Consider the following 23,031-nt stretch of genomic DNA (forward strand, 5'->3'; position numbering starts at 1 on the left):
CTGGATTCCTTCCAGACCAAGGTAGGATAATTGTGTGACATAAATTTTGTGAATAGGATTTTCCAATTTAAAAACATACCCTCATAATGGGACATAGTATATATTGGTTTGATAGAATTAAATTCAGGCAGGAACATAATAAGTAACCTATCTGACATGAATTCTAATTCAGCAGAGTGGATTAAACAAAGAAACCCATAAAACACTTTAACGCTGCAAACAGCTGTTATCCGGCTTCAGTTTTATCAATGCTTCTTTGTGCTCCTTGCAGATTAAATATGGTGTGACATTACATCTATATAGATATTTGAAGTGTAGTTCAAAAGGTCTGAAACACCACCAACAAATATCCGATTTCTGTGTTATTCACAATCTAGGGTTTTCTCTTGAGGGCAACCATTTAAACACTAACACTCTGCAATCTTACAGGTGAGAAAATCCATCATGGAAGAAGCAGAAGTCATTCTTCCATTGACTGCCCTGTCAGGCGGCGAAAACAAGAGTGAATCTAGCCTGATATTAGATCTTTTGTGGATTCTTAAATAACTTTTGTTCATTTTCTAATCCCACTTTATCCTCACTAGGGTCACAGGGGTCGCTTGGAGCCTACTCCAGCTACTTATGGGTGAAGGTGGGGTACACCCTGGACATGTCACCAGTTCATCTAAGGACCGACATATAGAGACAAACAATCACTCCCACATTCACACCTATGGACAATTTAGATTAACCAATTGACCATCGGTGTCAAAACTCATTTTAGTTCAGGGGCCACATTCAGCTAAATCTAATCTGAAGTGGGCCGGACCAGAAAAATAATAACAATAATATATACATAATGTCAACTCCAAACTTTTTTCTGTTTTTCAGTGAAAAAAGTAAAATTACATTATGAAAATGTTTACATCTACAAACTATCCTTTCAAACAATGTGAATAACATTAACAAACAGAAGGAAAAAAATGTAATTTTAACACTATTATGCTTTAGTTTATCATTTCCACATGCACATTATAATAGTGATGTGACGTTCACGAATGAATCGAATCTTTTGAACGGCTCTTTGAAATGAACGATGGGAACCGAGTCTTTGTAAAGAGCTGTTATTTTTATTTATTTTTTTTTTAAGGAGGGAGTGTCCGATTGCCTGTCAATTTACCAACATACTGTTCTTGTTCTGAGAAGTGCACTACAGTTCAGGTATTTAAGTAACTGCAGTGATCAGTCACTGTTGTGTTTTGTGCAATTTCTTCCATATGTTTACACACATTTATTGTTCTTGTTTTGAGGAGAACAGAATGTTATTTCATTAGAAAATGTTTTATTTTCTTCTTCATTTTTACGCTACAGACTAGTCCACATAATGTACCGTGATGTTTTTTGTCAAATTCCAGCATTTGCCTAATGTCACCTCTCATGTCATGTATTTAGCCCACACATTTTAACTAACTATTCTTTTTTACCGTAAGATAATATTTACTGCTGCGCCAATTAAACACCTTTAAAATGTAATGTCAATCATCACATGTAGCCTATTTAGTCATTAAAACATTGGTGTTTCAAAATAATGCAAAAAACATAAAAGAGCCAGTCTTTTGCACAGCTCTTTTCAGTAAACGGCTCCTGATTGAACGGCTCCCTTCAAAGAGCCAAAAGTCCCATCACTACATTATAATTTACAGATCACAGCGGATCTACAAACACACAAAATATTTAGTAACAGCTGGAATATTATTAAAATTGCACTTCTCTTAAGACATTTCAGGTTGTTCTTATTTGTTCAGGTTATTCAGATCTTTTGCAAAATTATACCTTGTTTTAGTGTAAATACATGAAAACATTTACATTTACACAGAGAAAAATTTGGAGTTTTGAGTATTTATAGGTTATTATGAGACTGAATTGGTCTGAATGTGGAACCTGAACTAAAAGGATTGTTAATATCTTAGTGTAATTTTTGCATTTCACAAATTCATCCCAAGGGCTGGACTGGACCCTTTGGCCGGCGGATTTGGCCCCCGGGCCGCATGTTTGACACCTGTGAATTAACCTATCAGTGCATGTCTTTGGATTGTGGGAGGAAGCCGGAGGACATGGAAAGAACCCATGCAGACACGGGGAGAACATGCAAACTCCACACAGAAAGGTCCCACCCCCATCTACTGGTGTTGGACTCGAACCCAGGACCTTTTCGCTGTGAGGCACGAATGCTATCCACTGCACCATTATTTTATGATTGTAACTTGTAAAGCAAAAACTGGACATATAATAAAATGCAATTGCTGAAAACTGCTGAAAAGTTTTTTTCAGATCCTCTTATGTAATAAAGCGAGGCAGTTTCACTGACTTTTTATTATGTGTTTCTGTCATAAAAATAGTATCCAAGGTTATACTCTTGTACATACTGAGAACAAATATGAATGGCACCTTTTTATTCAACGCTTATTTCCAAAATCAGATAGTAACTTCATATAAAAAAAATCATAATGCAGAATCATGATTATGTGAGTGACTGGAAATGTAATGGTCAAAGTATTTGGAACTTTCAAGTACAATGTCAGACTCACTTTATTTTACCTTTGTGCAAGTTTATAGGTGATTGTGATGGACACAGCCACACAAGGTTAATATCCTCACAAACACACCTTCATTATATGAGTTTTCCGTCATATCATTTTTTATAAGCTTGGTTTGCAGCGCATGGTTCATTTGCAGTCAGTCATTTAACATACACAGTTTAGTTTATTTTGTATTTCTTTATTTTTTACATTGGAGATATAGGTGTACATATATTGACAATGTAAGGTAACAATTAAATTATTTGTTTTGTTATATTAATCTTTGGTTCTGTTTGAGTTACTGTGTGGCGTGTCCTGACCCATCCGGATGTGGAAAAGGTGTGGCTAAGGGTGGAGGGGACCTATATACTGCAGCCACTTTGTTGGAAGAAACCATGGGCTGTGGTGGCATGGGGGGATTTAGTGTTGTCAGGGTTTCAGTTGTGTTTAGTTATAGTTAGTGTTCATTTTGTTTTCCCTTTGTTTGTTTCTTGGTTTGGCCAAACCACTATATATGTTCCCCTTTGTCTCATTTTGTTGGGTCAGGTTTTGTCATTTTGTGTTCCTAGCCTTAGTTACTATTATTTTTGAGCACAGTTTTGTTATGTTGACCTCTTTTATATATGTACTTGTTAGAATTATCCTTTGTAATCTTTTTTGTTGAATAACTTTGGGTAAATAAAAACCCACTTGTGAAACTTAGTCCTGTCTCCCGGTCATCTTGCTGCTTAGTCCCTAACAGTGATTGTGGTGTGTTCATGGTCTTGTATGGGAGGTGAAATACAGTGAATGTCCAACGACCTTTACTGTACATTTACTTCTGCTTTCCCTCATATTGGCTTTAATTTTAGTGTGAACATAAAGGCAGATTTTAGAGAGCTGATCTGTGAGTTCAGTCTTCATTGCTGCATCACTGATAGATTTAGGTTGTGAGAGAATGTATTTCTTTTTGATTTGGGTGAGACGATGCGAGAAAACAACAATTTCCATATCCACCACTTCGCTTGTTAAATGTGAACAAATTGTGCGTGGGAGTTTGCCTCACAGTTTGATCCTGGAGAAGATCCCTTGGATTTCTAACAATCAATGCGATGAAAACAATCACTTCTCGAAAGCATTACAGCCCTGAGCTTGGCTTTTTTTTTTTTTTTTTCTTTCTTTTTTTTGATCTTTATCTTTTTATTCAGCGGCTCGTGCTTTGAGAAGCTGAATGTGCATGTTTTCCTTTTCAGTATAGTGGAATAACATCATAAATCCCCTCAACAAATCTCTCGAGCCTTACCTGCCACCATTTAAAGGTTTCATCAGAGAGGATGCTGTTGTCCTTGGTCATCAGAGGGTGGATGGAATGATTGAAGCGCTCTCCAAACCAGGGGTCATCGTCAAGCTCCACCATGCATTGGCGACAGGCGCATAGCCCTTTGGAGGAAAAACTGTCCGATAAACGAAAAGCGTACTTGAGGAAGTAAATCGAAGGGTCCCGGAAGGTGTAACTGAACAGGAATGTTGTGAAGGTAATGATGCAAACCAGGAGAGCAAAGGTCCTGAATTTCCTCCGCTTAGGTAGAGACATGTTGTCACAGTCCGAATCAGTTGACCGGGAAGTTTGGGAGGGCGGCGGACAAAAATAGCATCATGATAAATCTACAGTTCCAAAGGTGTGAGAAAAAGCAATCCTGGTGACCAAATTCCACCGGTGACTCAAATATATCGCCGCTGTCCAAAGAGCATACCCTGTTTTTGCAATTTTTCAGAAAACACAGGACTAGTTTGATGAATGGTCCACATACAACTACTGGACTTGTTCTCTGCGATGTCAACAAAAGGGAAGTCACTGTGAGGATCTTAATGGTTCCTGTTTAATCAGATGTTGACTCTGTGGGGTTGCTGACTGGTGTGTCCTCCAATCTTTAATGATTCACCTAAAAAGCAAACAGAAAAGGTTTGGTGACACACATGCAGAATGTTTGCATGAAACCAAAGCCCCATAACACCCCCTTTAACACTTTACTTAAAGTTAAAGCAGTTACACATATTTTTTGTAGTATGGCATAAAAATCTGAATAATTAAAAAAAGCCAGTAAATAAATATAAAGAAATAAAAATAAGCTGCATTCTTTGAGACTACAATGCCATAAATCTTAGGCTTTATGTTGTAATTTAAAGGGCTTTTCTAGTCTTTATAGTGTGCACTCATTCTACTGTCTACTTTTATATAGCAGCTTGTTGAAACTTTATTGTTGTTCCTTCTATGCAATTTTTGCTGAGTCTCAACTCCTACTTGTTCTTGTATTGTTCGCACTTGTACAAACGTCAAATACATTTCTTGAATCTTGAATCATGTGCAAGACAGACAAAAAACTGTACAACTTGTACAACATGCTTGAATAAATACATTTACTTTGGATAATAATCACTCACACACAGTAGCAGTACATGTAAAAACAGTTGCAAGTCGTCCTGAAACTACATGCTAGTAAAGTTTTAATGTCTCTAAGTTGTTTATAAAACCAGTTCCGTGATGATGATCAGCTCTAAACACAACTAGAGAAGTTAAATATATTTAGACACTAAGTGCAGTAGAGGAAAAAGCAGCTGTCTAAATACCTTATTGTTGACAGAGATGTCCAGCCAATCTTTTTACATTGATCATGCTGGGTGTTGTAACTGTGTAATTAGTCACAGAGGTTTACGGTAGATGATATCCAGGGGTTTAAAGGCTGTGCTCTGCTCTGAAATGCTGGGAGTGTGTCTATCGAAGGCGGGGAAACAGACAGGAGTGCTAACACAGAGGCGAAGCAATTTATCCTGCTGCTGTGAAGAGCAGTATGATGCAGCGGCAAATGTATTTTAGCCACTTCTAACGGCCCGCCTAAAAATACACAATACTGGTTTGGTGTGCGCTGTATTTTATTTGAGAATTTTCACAGCTTTACCTTGTGTCAAACAGCCCTTTCCAACCAAGCTAAAGCCATTACATTGTTGTTGTTAAAGCCACCAGACTCCCAGAGAAATTTTACCTCACAGAGCAGTAGTTGAAAAATAAAACTAAAGTTGAATCCTAAATTAACCTCAATTGGTTAATCAATAACTTGCTGATCAACAACTGTATTTACTTGAGTCACTGTTAAGAAAAGCTAAAATTGTCTGATTCCATTTTTTTACATGAAAGTTTTCTGGTTTCTTGTCGTCTCTGTTGTCTATCCTTGTGTTGGAACCAAATATATATTTGAGGATGTCATGTTGGGGATTGGGAGACTTTTTTTCACCATTACCTGGCATTCACAGAACAGATGATTACTTGATTATTTGGAAAATATCAATGACTGAAAATAAGTACTAACAGTAGCGCTGTTTAACATGTGTCAAACCAAACCACAAAATCCCATCATAAACCGTACAAACTGGCCCAATCCCAATTAAGCCCTTGGCCCTACTCCTTACCCCTACCCCTTGAAACGAAGTTGTAAAGGGTAGAGGTTGAAATATTCCCCTATGAAATGAGATAACCTTTGACACCTGTTACATCATCAGCAGTCATCAATGCTGCTATAAACAAATGCAACAACTTTGTTTTCCAAATACTTCACCATGCCGTCAGCAGCTGTAACCGCCTCTGTTGCATGGGCTTTGGTCATCTTTTTGCGACTATCAACCGCAAACTGCAGAAATGCGATCTATAACATACTGAAACGGCATTAAACAGTCGATCAAATGATTAAGTTGTTTACAAAAAAATATGTACATTTGTGAGTTTCTTTTGACATACTGCAGCACTTTTGAGCTGTATTTACCTCCATCTTGCTGATGATTTGAACAGAATTATGGGAGATTTCTCCTACCCCTCCGTTTGTAGCGTGGTCCTGAAAAATCTCCTTTTCAAGGGCCAAACAGCCCTCCCCCTTAGCCCTTCCCCTCTGACTCATTGAGAATTGGGACCACCCTACCCCTTCACAGAGAGGTAGGGGTAAGGGGTGAATTGGGATTCAGCCACTGACTGATGAAAGCTTCATTAGACCAGAAACTCTCATTGTGTGCAAAATTTTAGCTGATTTTTCAGAAGATGGGAGTTGCTAGGATAGAATGTATATTAAAAAAAATGAACTCATCCATTGATTTGTGGAGTGCTGTTCATCATCTTGGTGTTTTGGAGTCAACAGTCTTGAATTTCCCTCATGATCAGTAAAGTATCTATCTCTGTATCTATGTATCTATGTATCTATGTATCTATCTATCTGTCTGTCTGTCTGTCTGTCTGTCTATCTATCTATCTATCTATCTATCTATCTATCTATCTATCTATCTATCTATCTATCTATCTATCTATCTATCTATCTATCTATCTATCTATCTATCTATCTATCTATCTCTCTGTCTGTCTGTCTGTCTGTCTGTCTGTCTGTCTCTCTGTCTACATATATGGTCAAGTGATAGTCAGTGCTGTCCAAACTCACTCACATAGTCATGTTAAACACCAATAATTAGGTAATTATTAAATAATCTCAGCTGTATGATGAATGCTAACCCATAAACTGTGTATAATTAGTGGACAGAGAAACAGTGATTTCCCGGATTTTTTTCTGTACTGCGGTTTTTAATCCAGTACTTTCTGATTTGTGTCACCATGTCAGTTTCTTGGATACAGAAGTGATTATATTTAGACACAAAGGTCAAGGGTGGATGAGTGTGAGGTGTCAGACCCATCTGTAAGGGTTCATGGATGAAATCATGCTGAACACTAGGTTTCCAACCACGTAAAACAGTGAATTGCATCAAGCATTGTGTAACAAGGCCATTGTAAAGTTTTATTAGGCACAAGTGGAGCTGTATGTTTAGTTGTTTTTATACCATTTGTTAACACATACACTAGACCACAGAGCAGCCAGCACTCACCAACCGATCATTCAACATGGATTCACTTTTAATAATGCATAAAATGAAGCTTTAATATGATTTAAGTGGAGGTTACACAAAATGTAACCAATACACAGATGTGTCATGAATGCAGAAATTACTGATGGCAAGCACACCCTTATTTTTCCCTCAGGCTGTGAACATGTTTATTTCTGCTGTAAAATGTGATATTTTAACATGTGGTCTATGTGGACTGGAGCCAACCCAAAATAGTCATTTGAGGAACTGCAGTTTTTAGCACTTCTGCATGGGTGTTCACTTTTCAGCCCCAGAGGTTGCCTTAAGGTTGGTGTTTTTGTTCAGATGGACTGGTGGCTGTAAAGAGAGTATTGTAATAACTTCAGTTCCTCATCAGAAAGGGTAGTAAAAATATTGTAAATACAGTATACACTTCAACAGATTGATTTTTTAGGTGAAATAAGGGGATTTGGATTTTTGTTGCATTTACAGCAGTATCATTTTACTTGTTTGTAATTCTGTCTTAAACCATGTCAAGACGAATTACACTACACCATAATGGTTATTTTTGCAATTTTGTTTTTATTTGTGTAAGTTGGCAATTGCTATTACTGACTACCACTTACCGCTATTGAGTGGGAGAGCCGATGATGCTTATGTGATCTAATTTTTGTGACATCATAGTGTCTGGGAAGTCCAAAACAATTTCTAACATTTAATATGTTCAGAAGCAAATATCCGAGTTTACTTCACACAGATTAATGCCCTCTCAATGCTGTCTGCTTTATTACTAATCTTTACATTTTGGCCTTTTTCTCTAGATTGTCAGATGACAAATGTTACACTGCAGGCTCACATCTCTTCAACAGACTGTCTAAAGTAAAAAAAATACTTGATTTTGAAAATCATATCTGTTTTCCAGGAACAAAAACACATTTATTTCAATCACAATTCCAAGCAAGTGTTCAGAAAGTGCCAATCACTGACTGGAAAGAGTATTTTTTTTTTTTTTTGTGAAGTGTAGTGAAACGCACAAATCAAACTGGGAAGTCACTAAAATGAATCATGGATCCTGAGCTGTGGCCAAATCAGAAAGTGAAATGAACTAGTGAAGTGAAATGAAGTGAACCAGCAGATTTCGATGCAGAAATCTTTCACTTTCCTGTTGCCTAAATGTCTCCGCTTCCAGTGGCTTGGAGTTTTTTTTTTCTTTTCTCTTTCGTATAAAGCACATTCCACCTACTATACACCCTATACGCTTCATCAAAACCTTTGCCAGTGACAAAATTCCCAGAATAAAATAGGGTAGGGGAATTTTCTTTTTTTTCAGACTGCAGCTTTTCACAACTGACAAAGCAGACAGACCTCCTGGGGTTTCATTCAACATGAAAAGGCCACCTCTGCCTTTAAACAGGGTCTGGGGTTCCATTCTGATGTGCAGCTCTGTTTAGGATTCCATAAACACTTCTATATTTAGCGTACAGCAGATCCACATTGGTGATAAAGTACTATCATCTCAACACAGCTAGGGTGAGAAACTTATCTGAGAAATCAACCCTTGACTCATGCCATACCTGAACCTGTGCACCTTACAATTTCAGAGCTAAGCCTTCCACGTAGAAGATTTGTGGGAAACTCTATTATGAAGAGAGAAAGGCTGCAGGTCTTTCCTGATTAGAAATTGATCAGGTCATTCAAATTCCACCCTGGAGAGACGCAAAGAGGATTGGGTTTAAGACTGGCTGAGAAAGACTACGCAGCGACACAGCCTGCCTGTTGATTTCGCTCTTGCTAGCGGAGCAGAAAAACAAACTGTACAGCCGTTTATCAGCTGCACTGACACAGACCGATGCACAAGGAGGGCTTATAAGTGATCCCGTCTGCTCTTTGCAGCTCCGTAACTTGCGGTGCATTTGCATAAAGTCCAAGGTTGGCTATTGTCTAAGGCAGCGAGCTTGACAAGGATACCTGGGGATGCTTATAATGGACACTTCAATGAACATGCCTACTTCTAGAAAGGGGCTGTTGACTCCTCTCAGTTTGAAGCCTCCTGACAACAAGGGCCCAGGTACATGAGCCACAGCAAGCAGAATTTATTCACAAACAGGTGGCGATTACCCACTTTTGACAACATGCTGGCCATCATCTCTTTCCCGTGACCTAGCTCGACTGAAGGTTGGCGACCCCGCGCTGATCAAAGTTTGGCGAGCTGAGACAGCAGAGCGTCTGTTCAACACTTCACAGGGGGAGATGGGGAGGGTGGGGGCGGAGGTGGAGGTGGAGGAAGCAGAGGCAAGCAGCAGGGGGAAATAATAAGTGTGCGAGCTGTGATTTTCACCCTAATCTTCAGTTCTGAGAAGTCATCAACTTTGCAGGGTGTAGTTACAGTGAAGTGTTTTCAGTTTGTGTTCTGTGGAAATTGTTTTTCTCCATGGCTTACCTCTGGTACTTGCGCAATTTAAGAAATCAAAAATCTGCAGCATTGGAGAGTCCTATGTATTAAATGCCTGGAGAAAGGCATTTCGTCTAGGCTGACAGAGTTTGCTTCTCTAGAACTGAAGTGTTGTTTTTCATTCTAGAGAAAAAAAAGCTTTTAAAAAAATCTGTCTTGAGTATCAAAGTACTTCCTCACAAACTCTTTCAACAATATGGATGGGAAAACAATCTGTGTATTGCATTATTAAGAATACTTTAACCTGTTTCCTGAGGTACTGCATCTGTTTCTAAAGCAAAACGAAGATAGGAAATACACTTGCGTCTTGGGAAATGGATTCATTGTGTGTGAGATGTAAGATGTTTTTATCCATATGATTAAATAAGTTTTTGAGGACTGTTAAAATACCCTTAGGACTGCAGTAAGTGGCTTAAAACAGTCCTTTGAGTCTTTGGAAGGGAACTGATGCTACACTAAATCCTGTCTCAATTGGTTTCTTTTGCTCTTGCAATAACAGTGAAATTATCCAAAGGAAATAATGGGTAATTTCTATAATTTTGAAATATTAGAGAGGTCAGACAATATGCAGTTGAGAGCTATATTCCCTATGTTGAGTCTATTTTATGTTAATTTATTCAGTGAAAACTCTACTGTTTGCTCAGAGGCAAAGTGAACCTTAGGTAGTTGTGTACAACACAAGGCTGAGCAAATATGATATATCACATAAAATTAACATTTATGTTTCTTGCAAGAAAGACACGTTTTTCCAGCTCTCAAATACATAGTTGGTGTGTTTTCTATCCACATGGATGAGAACTACTAGTGCATTGATCTGTGGGGAACCATGCTCTGATACAATTCATTCCTTTAGTTTCTTTATTTTCTTGGTAAATTCCACTGGGATTTTCAGTTGAATAACCTCTCATCTAGCACGTCAGTTCCTGCACATGAAATTTAACACCATGGCAACATAGCCCTATTGTTTATCTGTTGCTAGGTAACCCACTTCAATGATGATTCTATGATTCTGGGTATAGCAATGTGATTGGCCATTGGAAGGCTATTGTATTCCAAAATTACTAATATCTTCCAAAATATTGGTCCTATTAACTTGCTGTTTTTGCTAGTCTGTTCCTTGACCAAAAATACAGAAGTATGCCAAACTACAGCAGTCAGCTATGTCCAGATTTCATGTGATTCCCAAGACACACAGAGTCCACTTCCCTTTTATAATATAGGATTATTCCAAAAAAAAAATTTGCTGTTATGGCCTTATGAACATCATAGAATTTGATATCATAAAATAATCTCAGCAAAAGTTTGTCATCCTCAAATGAATCCTCAAACACCTAAACAGCTACAGATATAAAACGTTAAATAACTTTTGACCCATCAATGTTATCAATATGTTTCAATAATTCAGGTAGTAATTTCTTATCTTTTCATTGTCATCAGATATGATCCATTTCAAAGGCTCCATAGTAAAGATGGCAACACCATCATCTTCTGAAACATTGATTAACCAATAAAAACAATGTAGTTCGACCAATTAAAGTGGTTGTAGAGTTTGTTTTTATGTTGAGTTAATAATATATTTTTCTGGGGGAGATAATTTTTGTCTGTATTTTTTGTTTTCATGCAATGACCTTTGAATTTACTCTGAGCTTGTATGAATATCTGCATGATCGGTAAGTTAAATATAGGAAAATACCTGATTTTCACTTTGAAAGGCAAAATACAGACAATAATATTATGCATAATACATGTCGATCACTTAGGAAAGGTTAAATGTAAATGAAAATTTATTTAGAAGTCATGACAAAAACAACTCTAGGTCTTTAAGGGTTAAAATACAAAAAAAAAATTATTGTTTAATGGATACACAGCCAAGTAGGTAAGTAAATAAGTCCCCAAATCGAAGAAGCAAATAGAAAAGAGCACTATCTGATGCACTGAGTAGCTTCTCAAATCATGTTAGAAGTCTGTGATTGCAATGGAAAAGTAAAATTATTGGAATGCATCAAGCAAAGACAACAACTAAGGAGATTTCGAAAAGTCTTACTGGGTTAAAAATGCATTATTAAAACCCCACTGAGAATCATTAGGATGTGTTGAAGGGGACTATACACAGTGGTCCAACTTTCTTGACCAAAAATTAACACAACTAAAGATGGAACTCAATGTTGTGATACTGTATTATCAAAACAATGCCACGACAAATGCACTCTGCAATCACAGCTAAAGGTAGTCGAATGGAGTATTAAAATAATGGCCTCCACATTTATCACCCCTGTGTTACCTGTGATGGATTCAGCTAGGAATGAGCTCTTCACCCACATCCAACATTTCTCCTGGCTTCAGGAAACACCCTCCATAAAATTCTGAGGATATCTGCTGTCAGACTCACAGGTACCTCATTCTCACTGTTTGGCATTTCCACCTCTTCTGAAAGCTTAACAGGCCTCTTGTGCCTGGTTACAGTCGCTGGAAAGCCGCAGTGGCAGAATAATTTTAATGTCAAAATGTCACTCTTAGTAAGTTGAATTTCAAAGTCAAACACACACAGAAAGTTAAATAAAACCATAACTGTTCTTTGTGGTTTTATTATGAGGACAAAAACACAGCACCGTTCTACCCCTCGTCCCTGGCATCATCATTCAGCTGTGACACTAGCAGTTCTTTCTCTTTCCGTGAATAAAAGAAAAAGAAACTATGCAGTGTTGGCCTAAATGACCATATCAAAGCCCCATTTTAACACATCTAAATAAGGCCAGTTTTAATAAGAGCTATAGAAAGAAGCCTGCAAAAAACACTTTAATATAAAAAGTATTATACTACAGCTAAAAAAAAAAAACCCTGAATTTAAGCTATCATCAACATTCAATATCTGAAACAGCACCAGGCGGTATGAATAATAAGCGACGTTAAAGGCAACAGAGAGGAAATCCAGTGGGATTCTCTTGTGAAAATTCAGCTCCATAACTAATAATATCACTCAGAGAATAAAAAATGAAAAAGCTGTAGATTTTACATTTGATGGCATCACATCTTTGAGTCTTCAGGCTTTAGTCTGTGGCTTTGGTCGAGAGTATTTCATTTTCACAGATATTGACTTTCAGTCAGTACTTTATTTTAATAAAAAGGGGGGCACCGTTGTGTTTCCTGCTCAAGCATAAAGAGGATTCTGGGAGCACTGAGAAACTGAATGGCTTGGACAAGGTCTTTTCACAAGATTCAAATAAAAGTAGAAATGGCTCCAGTGCTATTCACAGAGGTGATTAAACTCACAATTAAAAATAATCACTTTAAAACAACTGATATATTCTGTCCTCCGAATGGCACCAGGCTAAAACTGTGCTTCTTAAAAATTAAAAAAAAAAAAGAAAAAAGAAAAAGTGCCTTCAATCTGGTAGATGTTTGTTGTTTTCCTTTTTACTGAGTGTTTATAGTTCTCAGAGGAAAACATTACATGACCCCTGGTTTCATAAAACCCTTTTCACATATACTGGATAAAACTGAAGATGGATAGTGGTCAAATCTAAAATGTGGCTGTTTATCTGAATCCTGACATTTGAAGGTGAGAGATTTTTGCCCCAGAGCAATGTGTTATTTATGCATTTTTAAAACTTGCATGCAGCAACTGGAGTTTACACATCCTGAATTGTGTCTGGCCAGCATTCTAACATGGGTCATAACAGAAGGGACAAATGATGCTTTTACATTTAAAACAAACCACAGTCTCACTTACTGCTGACCTATTAAAAATTAAACAACAAGAATGCATAGTGGAACAATTGTGTTCTACTATGCATTCTCATTATTGCCAAGAAAAGGCACATGTTGAATTAATCCTATACATGTAACACATATAAATAAATTTACATGTCTTAATTGTGTTTCATTCCCAGTGGATTGTAATGTATAATGAGCTCCTATACTGCACATTCATAATAACAATCTCTAGATTCATTACAGTATGAATGACTCTTTCAACAAGTGGGCGATGTTAATGCTTGTTGCCTCTACGTCCCAATTAGCCTATAGTCTGTATATAATGGATGAAGGAAAAGTAATCACCCATTGCTTTCTAATCTGCCATTTTGAAGCTAATAGTTTGTTATTTGGTCGTTCCCATGTTGGCTTTTTGGACCCAGAAGTGACCATATTTGGACAAAAGTGATAATGGACTAGTGGAATTGCAAGGGGTCATGGGTGAGCTAATGCTAAACGCTAGCTCACGGACTCAGTAAAACGGTAAACTTCATCAACAACTGTGGAAGAATTTCATTTTCCGGTTTTGTTGGTGTAACCTATTAACCACAACTACTGAGGAGCTGTTTGTATGTAAAAAACATATCCTACTATAATAATAATATAATCTGTGTCCAGTGCGTGTTTGTCTGATGAGTGTCCCGTTGTCTGACACGTGTCCCGATGTTGCCGCACGGGAGGGCGTATGGGTGCAATGCCGCTGTTGCACCACGGGAGGGCGCTATTGTACAATGGCACCATGGGTACAATGCCGCTACTTATAATAAATACCGAGGAAATGTGACTGTCCACCTCACCTGAGAGCTCTAGTTACAGACCACCAGACCAGAAAAATGGACAAACTTGAGTCTCGGGCTGTCATCAAGTACATGTATGACCTTTGCCTTCTTTGGGGTTGGTGACATGGGATGTTTCCATTGTTTTGACTGCTCCTTGGTCTCAGGCTGATAGTGATGGACCCAAGTCTCATCCATAGTCACAAATCAGCCCGATACTCAAGTTTGTCCATTTTTCAGGAAACACTTGATACAGAAAGTTCAGGGACCTGTAAAACAGGGAAAAAGATTGCTATGACCAAGAAATTTAGTGGATAGGATTAAGATATGTGAAAGATTTCATGGACCAAATTTGGTCTTCATATCTTAATCCTTTCCATGTTAGGCTCAAAACTTTTCAATCGCCCCTCGTATGTATTGAGGGAGTATAAGGATTTTTATGGGAAACCAACTTTAGTCTTCTACATATAAATAAATGTACAGACCGTAATCGAAACAGTCTTCAGCTTAGAAATGGAGATAGCTAATGCCAACAAGTGATTGGCCCCCAGTGTAGCATACACTCCAACATTAACGTAACACAAGCACATGTCAATGTTCCATATAGTGTTGTGACTTAAAGGGGTCATATTTTTGCTAAACCCACTTTTATTAGTCTTTGGTTCATTTATTTGTGTTTGTGGACCCTAATAGTTTAAAAAGTTTGAATTTGAACCCTCCAGGTGCAGCAAAGCTATCTTTATATTCATTTCAGCAAAAATCGAGTGGATTTCTACAACCCGTCTTACTTCCTACTTAATTTGTTACGTCTATAACTAGTTACGTCACGACATTTGCACATATAAGGTCAAGACTTTCGACGAACATTTCTCAGAGTACGACATAATTGTTTGTCAGCAGCAGCGGTTGTAGTCCATACTGAAAATATGGCCAAACCTCGAGCTGATTACCTAAAATGTTCAGTTGTTGGTTGAACGGGACAGAGCAGCACAGCCAACAACCTGAAGGGGGTGGGACGTGAAGTGGCTCATTTGCATTTAAAGGGCCAGCGCTCAAAACAACCTTTCTGGTGTCATTACTCAGAAATAGGGTTGAAGATGGACCTGTGGAGTTGAATTAATGAAGAATTCAGACCCAAGCATAGCATTTACAGTTCATGTAGACCACAAGGAAATGTTTTAAAATGCATAATTCCATTTAAAAAAAAAAGCAAATATCACTCCTATAAATAATACCACAGCGTGCCATGTTTTTAATCTATTTTGGCTTAATTCTACTTTGCATAAACTGCTCACACCAGAATATTTTACTATTGTACTGTATGTTTCTACAAACCACAGTTACATATAGTCTTTCAAAACCAATATTCCATTGGCTCTATATGCTGACATTATTGTATCTTAAATGTGCTCTGCTGCTGTTTTTATGAAATTATGTAGCTAATTATTAATGATTATTATGGTCAGGTTTAGGCACTGATAGTAGTTGGTTTGTGAGAAGATACCATGTCCTAGTTGAAGAAAGAAGTCTGCAAAAATTAGATTAAATAAATGACTCATAATGTATTCAAACCAAACCACAACATCCTAACCTTAAGCAAAGCCTTTATATTGCCTAAAAATGACTCACAATGTATTTATTAATGCTAAAATGAAAGCACAGGCTTTTTCTAACCCAAAGCAAAGTCTTTATATTGCCTTAAACATACTTAAGGCCATTTAAGTATTTTTGTGTTTAGTGCGTTGAAGCTGGTTACTGGGGCTTTGTTATCAAAATAGTAGTTCAAGTAATCCATGCTGTGGGCATAACAGGGAGAAACCTACGGAAACTTTTTTTTTTGTTAAAAATGGAGGAGTGTGGACCATTTTTGGGGGCAAATTCCCATGTAATAGGAGATATTATGGAGCGCTGACAGGTGACGACACTGGAGCTGGAGGTTTCAGCTGAACCAAAAATAAAGTATTAGACTTGACTTTAAGGGGAACATTAACACTAGTTTCTGTCTTTAGCTCGTGACTAAACCACAGTCTCTGCTACAACATTTCAGACATGGCTCAGATGTAACTCTAACACTTAATGAGAACCTGGTGGATGACACCAAAACAGTCCATTTTAACACCAAGCAAAGCATTTCCACTGCCTACTGGATTCAAGATGTTAATTAACTTTCATAGAATATGAATATTTTTATGACAATGTGGCACTCCACCTCTTACAAATACAAAATTATTTGTAGAGAATTTGCTTTTTTCAAATCAGCTACTTACAAGGCCACCTACCTTGGCCCCATAACAATGATTTATAATATTGTATTATAGTTTTACAGCAGGATTGGGTAGCCGAAAGATCACATGACAATATTCTGACTCATGATCCACACTTTTTTCACCTCTTATAAAATGTAGGTAAGTTGCAGTTAAACTCTAACAACTTTTACTCCAGTTTTCTCTGGTTTCTTGAGGCTTAGGCTGTGTACGATGGCTTTTTGTCATTAGTATCTGACTAGAAACTGAATATTAGCATAATTTTGGGTTGATGCAATATTGAGGACATCTACATGAAGTAGATGTTACTCAGCATGTTCCTGTACACAGAGGAGCAGTGTCTCCATGAGTTATGTAGACTGTGGAGTCTAGTTTGTGAAGTTTAATAATGAATCAAAAGCCGTTTTTACACTGACAGTTAATATTCTTATGACTGTTTGGTGATACCATTTTTTCTTGCTATATACATTTGTTTGTTTTTTAAAATTTTGTGTTATGTTTGATTTAACCGATGCAAAGTATCTTTGAATTAAAGTGTTAGATATTAGTATTATTAGGAATTAGAGTATTGCTAAAAAGGGATAGAAATAAGCCGATTAATATAGCAGGTAACACTTTATAATAAGTACACATTTTGAAGCATTAGTTAAGCATTAATAAATACTGAATTCATGATTTAAAAAGCATATTTCTGACATGAATACTCATTAGTATATGGTTTATAAGCACAGTTATACATGTTTTACTCATCATTAATAAGCTCATCTACGATATGCTTAATGACTGTATTTTCATACTTTATAAATTATGGATTCAGCATTTAAAAATTTAGTATTGCATCATTTACAAACCAGTTATGACACACATTTATGCTTGCACAAACACTATTCAGACATGTACTAATGGTTAGTGAATGTGTTAATAGTTATTTTACACTAAGTCACAAATTTATTTTCCAATAGATATCTTATAAACAGTTATTAATACAGGAATCCATTATTTCAGGTAGTTATGAAGCACTTACTACTCATTAACTAAGTAGATGGTGTGAGCTCATCTAAAGCGTGGACTATCTTTGCCATCTAAAGCATTTACAAATGACATTTAAAGGTTGGCAATGCCTAAAGACTCAAAAGTTTTAGTTATTCTAACAAAGGAACAACACAGCACATGGGATTATCAAACAAACTGCATTAAAATAAACTCAACACATGATTCAGGACGTTTAAACCATATACTAATGAGCATTCATGTCAGATATACGCTTTATAAATGATGAATTCAGTATTTATTAATGCTTAACTAATGTGCTTATTAATGATGAGTAAAACATTTATAACTGCGCTTTTAAACCATATACTAGTGAGTATTCATGTCAGAAATATTCTTTATAAATGATGAATTCAGTATTTATTAATGCTTAACTAATGCTTCATAGTGTGTACTTATTAAAAAGTGTTACCATATAGCAAACTGCGATAGCTACATTGACACTACAAATTTATGGTTTAAAGTAATACTCTGTAAAATACCATATTTACACTGGAAACAAGTCATTTAAAACAAATGTTAGCTGCATAGGAACATTTTGACAGCACTGTTGTTTATTTTTTTATTAACACGATTTATTGAATCCGTCTAAAAAGTAGATCATGAGCCAAATTAAGACCAATCACCATCTGAGATCGCCCAGCTCTTGTCTACAGTATGCAAGTGGAACAAATGAGATTGGTTAGAGACAACGCAAGGACATTTCAAAGACGGACTGATGTTTTGTGTAGATTCAGGGTAATCCAAGCTTTATTTCTGATATGTTAAATCAGACATTACAACTGGAACGTGTCCCTGGGTATGTGAGTAGTCTGTTAATAGAGCCAATGAAAACCCTTCATCTATAAATACTTCATAATTGGAGGTTACAAAGCAAACCTAACTGCTGTCTGCTTTTTACACGTCACATGATAACCACTCTGACGGCTAACCACATCATCTGTATTGAGCATCTGTCTTGACATACCTCGTAAAAGGGCAAATGCTGCTGCTGAACGCCTGGCTATGTTTTGTGTGTTCATTTTCTGAAAGTGTTTGCGTGACTTACTTTGGTGATTGCCATGTAGCTTTATTGCAGAAGATAGTCATCACTGATCGCCCCATTTACATCATCTGCTTCTTTTTATGTCCTTGCCACTGTTAGTTTTACTGTTATTAACATAACTCTAACAGACCTTTGCTCATCCGCCCTTGCTCTGCAGCTGATTATATCTCTAATTTTATTATTGCAAAATTGTATTATCCCCTCACTTAGACATTCTCACACTGCATTTCTACTGATTACTGCAGAGCCTTCTCTGTCACGTCCTTCACACCCATCTATGTACCTGCAGTTGCCAAGAGCAATAAAGTTCCCCCAGTGTGTTAACTCCCTGTGAGGCTGCCGTATTCACTTCATCCCGGTGTCACTGAATACAAGCACAGAGCAGTGCAGTCTGAAATGAACCTTCACAGTACGATTCGGAGCCGCTCCCTAAGCTCTGGCTCAGCATTTCAACCCCTTTACCTACAATTATTGGCAATATTTAAATTCATCTCATGCCACCATGTTTGCCAGTGTCATATAGTATATTTGGTATCAACATATTGAGGCACATAGTCAAACCTAAAATGCAGTTTGTGTCTAAATCACTCCATCAGCTGAGAATATTTTATTTTGCAGATATTTATCTACTGTAGATGTCTTGTCTTTTTCATTTGCATTTCCAAATTTCATCCTGACATTGGAAATCTGTGGCATCTCCACTAGAATTTTAAGAGGTTTCATCAGTTTGTAGGCAACACTTACAACATGCTTTCAGTCTCCAGGGCTGTGGCTTAATATTGAGAAGGAAGAGGAGAAAATGGTATCAATCTTTTTAAGAATTCAAGTTAACAATAGCGCTGTTCAAGCTCAGAATCTGATCACAAACAGACAGGTCTTATGTGTGAGTGCACCCAAGATGTTTTGCAATCTGATCACTCAGACTGCAATAGAAGGTGGTCTGGGCCACGCTCCCCAGACACACTCTTCTGGCAGTACCTGAATGCATCATGGTCTTCGCTGACAGATTGTGTACTCAACTGACATCCACAGCATAAGCAAAAACACCTGCTAATTTTCTTGTTGGAGAATAAAGAATGATGTAACAGTGTATGTTTATGCCCATGACAGACTCAAGAGACAAAAGAGAGAGAAGCAGGAAGTGAGATTAAGGGTGTTTTCACACAGCGTACCCGAGTCCACTTAATTTTATCAATGTGAATGCAACCATTCTGTGCTCGAGTACTGTGCCTGAGTCCAGTTGAGAAGGTAGTCCTAGGTCCAGACTGCCTGTACTCCACCACAGTACAATGCCATGTGAATGCGATCTGTGCCCGAGTCCGGAAGTGACCTAATCACCAATCCGACAACAGAAGTGGGTTAATTACCACGAGACCATAGACGCCGCTCCTGTTGTCTCCTGAAAAAGCATCGGACCTGCGCGGCACAGACTCGCCTTATCGACCGAACCAGTCGGTGATATATCAAGGACAACGAAGGTCACACTTTTTGTCTTTGCCTCAAACAGTCTAAAAGATAGAAAAGTACTGCTTGTGAATGGAACAGTTGCTCGGTTGATGATGTAAGGGTTTGTCTTCTTCTGACTTCCGCATTTTTTGGATAGCAATAGAATTTTTTCCACAGTGCCACCTTCTGTTTCGGCCCTTTAACACCCATTCATACTCGGGCACGGGCCACGGTATACGCTTGTGAACACAACATCTGTGGGAAAAGTGTGAATGTATCCAAGTACGGTACGGATTTGAGTATGCTGTACGAAAGCAAACCCCACAACAGCCCCCCCCCCTTACATGTATTGTATCTTTTTTTGGCATCAATCCAGTTGATGTCATCATGTCTATACATGTGCTGATTTCAGCATATCAATTGCCTCTATATATGAGCCAAGTTTTAAGTAACTTGAACCAAAATTCATATTTTTATACATGTGAAATTTTGCCCATTATAAGTAAATGGAAGAAGAAAAAAGACTTTTAAAATTCCTAAAAATGTGAACTTTGACATACTTTTCCCAAAATGTAACCACATCTATTCTGGGTCACTGGCAATCTATAAACCCAATTTGGTATGAATCTAACCAATAGTTTTGCTGCTAGAGTGTTAACAATCAAACAAACCAAGAAACAAACCAAGAAACAAAGAAACAAACCTCACCAAAAACAATACCCCTTGCCTGCCCTTCGGGGGGTGGAGTAAAAATAATTCTTCAAAAAAGGAAGATGAGGTATGGTCAAGATGCTGTCTTCTGGCACGCTGAGAAATGTGAAACAGAACACTGTAATTAGCTGAGTATGTCAAAATAAATAACAATGTACAATAAAGATGTCTGGATCAATGATTCGCCACAGAAGGAAATAGAGCATTCACAGTCACTTAATTAGATTCAAATTCATAAACATGTTTTAACCATTTAATGATCGCATCATCACTAAAAAATACACAGAGTCTGGCCGAAAAACAGTCCTCTGCAAATATTTCACATCCTTTCATAGGAAACTTAGTGCAGTTAGTAATATGTTTAAGCTGCAACAAGTTCTTCAACCCTAACTAATGCAATGAGTAGATTTGTTTACTTCTCTATCTATATTTACATTGTCCTGTGGGAAAAAATGTGAACAATGGTGTCAATGGTGACAGACAATGAATGTTTTCATCCAGGCTTGAACTGTGTCACCATTTACACATATCATGTTTACCAATTTAAAAAATAATTTTATGAGCAAAGAAAGTCACAGTTTTTGCCAAAGATAGTAACAAAACATCTAGTTTTGTGTTAATCAGTTCAATAGATTGTATTTCTCATTGCACGATACACATCACCAACACTAAAACAAAAATATTTTACCTTCATTTCTGAGAGCAAGTTGGAAAAGGTATTAATGAATAGTTATATTTCATACATATAAAAAACACAATACCAACACCAACAAAAGCAAATGCCTAAAGCAAATTGTAACCAGAGAATCAAACAAAGCAAAAATGAAATTTCTATTATTATACTGTACAAAAAAGTACTTCATACAACTTAAGCGTTATTTACACATCCGGAAAGGAGTGGGAAGAAGTAAACCCTAAGAAATAAGAGGTAAAAATAACTCCAGGTCTGGTCATGTTGAAGCTACAGAGATGTCTTCAGCGACTCTGAACAGATTGTGTTTTTCCACAATCTGTTTTGATGAATTATGATGATGTCACCTCTGCGACTTTTAGGTGTGTAGTGTTTATATTTGCATATTTTTACACCTTAACACTTTAACAGTTTTTTCAGCGAACTGAGACTTTCTTGACTTGTAAAATTTTCCTTTAAACTAACAAACATCTTATGTGTTAATGATGTATAACTCAATGGGATCAAAAAATGTATTGGCCCAGACCATTAAGTGTAATTGTTCTTCCGAAATTAAGTCTCATAGGGCACAATTCAAAAGGGGCGGGACTTAGATTGTCAATACAGTCTGTGATTGGCTAAAACATCACCACTTGTGCATTCCAAGCTCCATCTTCTTGTCCAGCTGTGATTAAATCTCCAAAAGGCCATAATTGCAACAGCCAAAAGGTACATGTAGTCTTCAGAACACCAATAGGTGGTGCTATGATGGTGCGGAGGGTTGAGAACCCATCATGACTGGTCCCACAAAACACATGTGGAGATACACTGCTAGCATCTGGAAAGAATAAAACTAATTTATGCTCATATGTTACATCCATAAGGGTGAATATTTAATTTATTATTAACCAAATTTCACATACTGTCATTCAAGCTTGTGTGAACTTACTCATATTGGGTTTGAATTGGGTGTGGTTGGTTATGGTGATTTATTATACAATAATTAATTTTTTTTTTTACAGTGCAATAATTAAATCCTGAACACAGAGACAAACATGTTTCCCAGCTTTTTGCATGCTGCTGTTATCTACTCATTCACTCTCTATCATTGAAAACACATTATCACGCCTGAAATAACTATCTTTCACTTTATTATAAACTAGATAAGTGCTGAACTGATGATCTGACTCAAAATAAATATGGGATCGAGCATCAAATTTACTTTAAAATTCTAGGTGAGAGTGATTTGTATCTTCCGGGCTGTTATTCTCCTAGTTTAGAAGGGTATTATTCTTTCAGGCACTCCCTGTACCTAAACAAAGCTAGATATGTATGTTTTTGAAGAACACGGTTGATTAAACTTTTTAGTACTTTTTACCAGCTGTGGCATTTTTAATATTAATGAATAATTTTTCCTGGTTAAATAAAGATGAA

General features: G+C 37.1%; 1 protein-coding gene across 1 annotated transcript in view; it reads right to left on the minus strand.

Moving 5' to 3' along the window:
- LOC115428028 (CMP-N-acetylneuraminate-beta-galactosamide-alpha-2,3-sialyltransferase 1-like) overlaps window positions 1–23,031 on the minus strand; it is a 141,777-nt gene that overhangs the window by 42,481 nt on the left and 76,265 nt on the right. The window contains exon 2 of the mRNA XM_030146802.1: window positions 3,841–4,480. Within this exon, the coding sequence (XP_030002662.1) occupies window positions 3,841–4,131 (291 nt within the window). The 5' untranslated portion in view covers window positions 4,132–4,480. The remainder of the gene's footprint in view (window positions 1–3,840; window positions 4,481–23,031) is intronic.

Source organism: Sphaeramia orbicularis, chromosome 11 (genome assembly GCF_902148855.1).
Source record: "Sphaeramia orbicularis chromosome 11, fSphaOr1.1, whole genome shotgun sequence".
NCBI classification, from domain to species: domain Eukaryota; kingdom Metazoa; phylum Chordata; class Actinopteri; order Kurtiformes; family Apogonidae; genus Sphaeramia; species Sphaeramia orbicularis.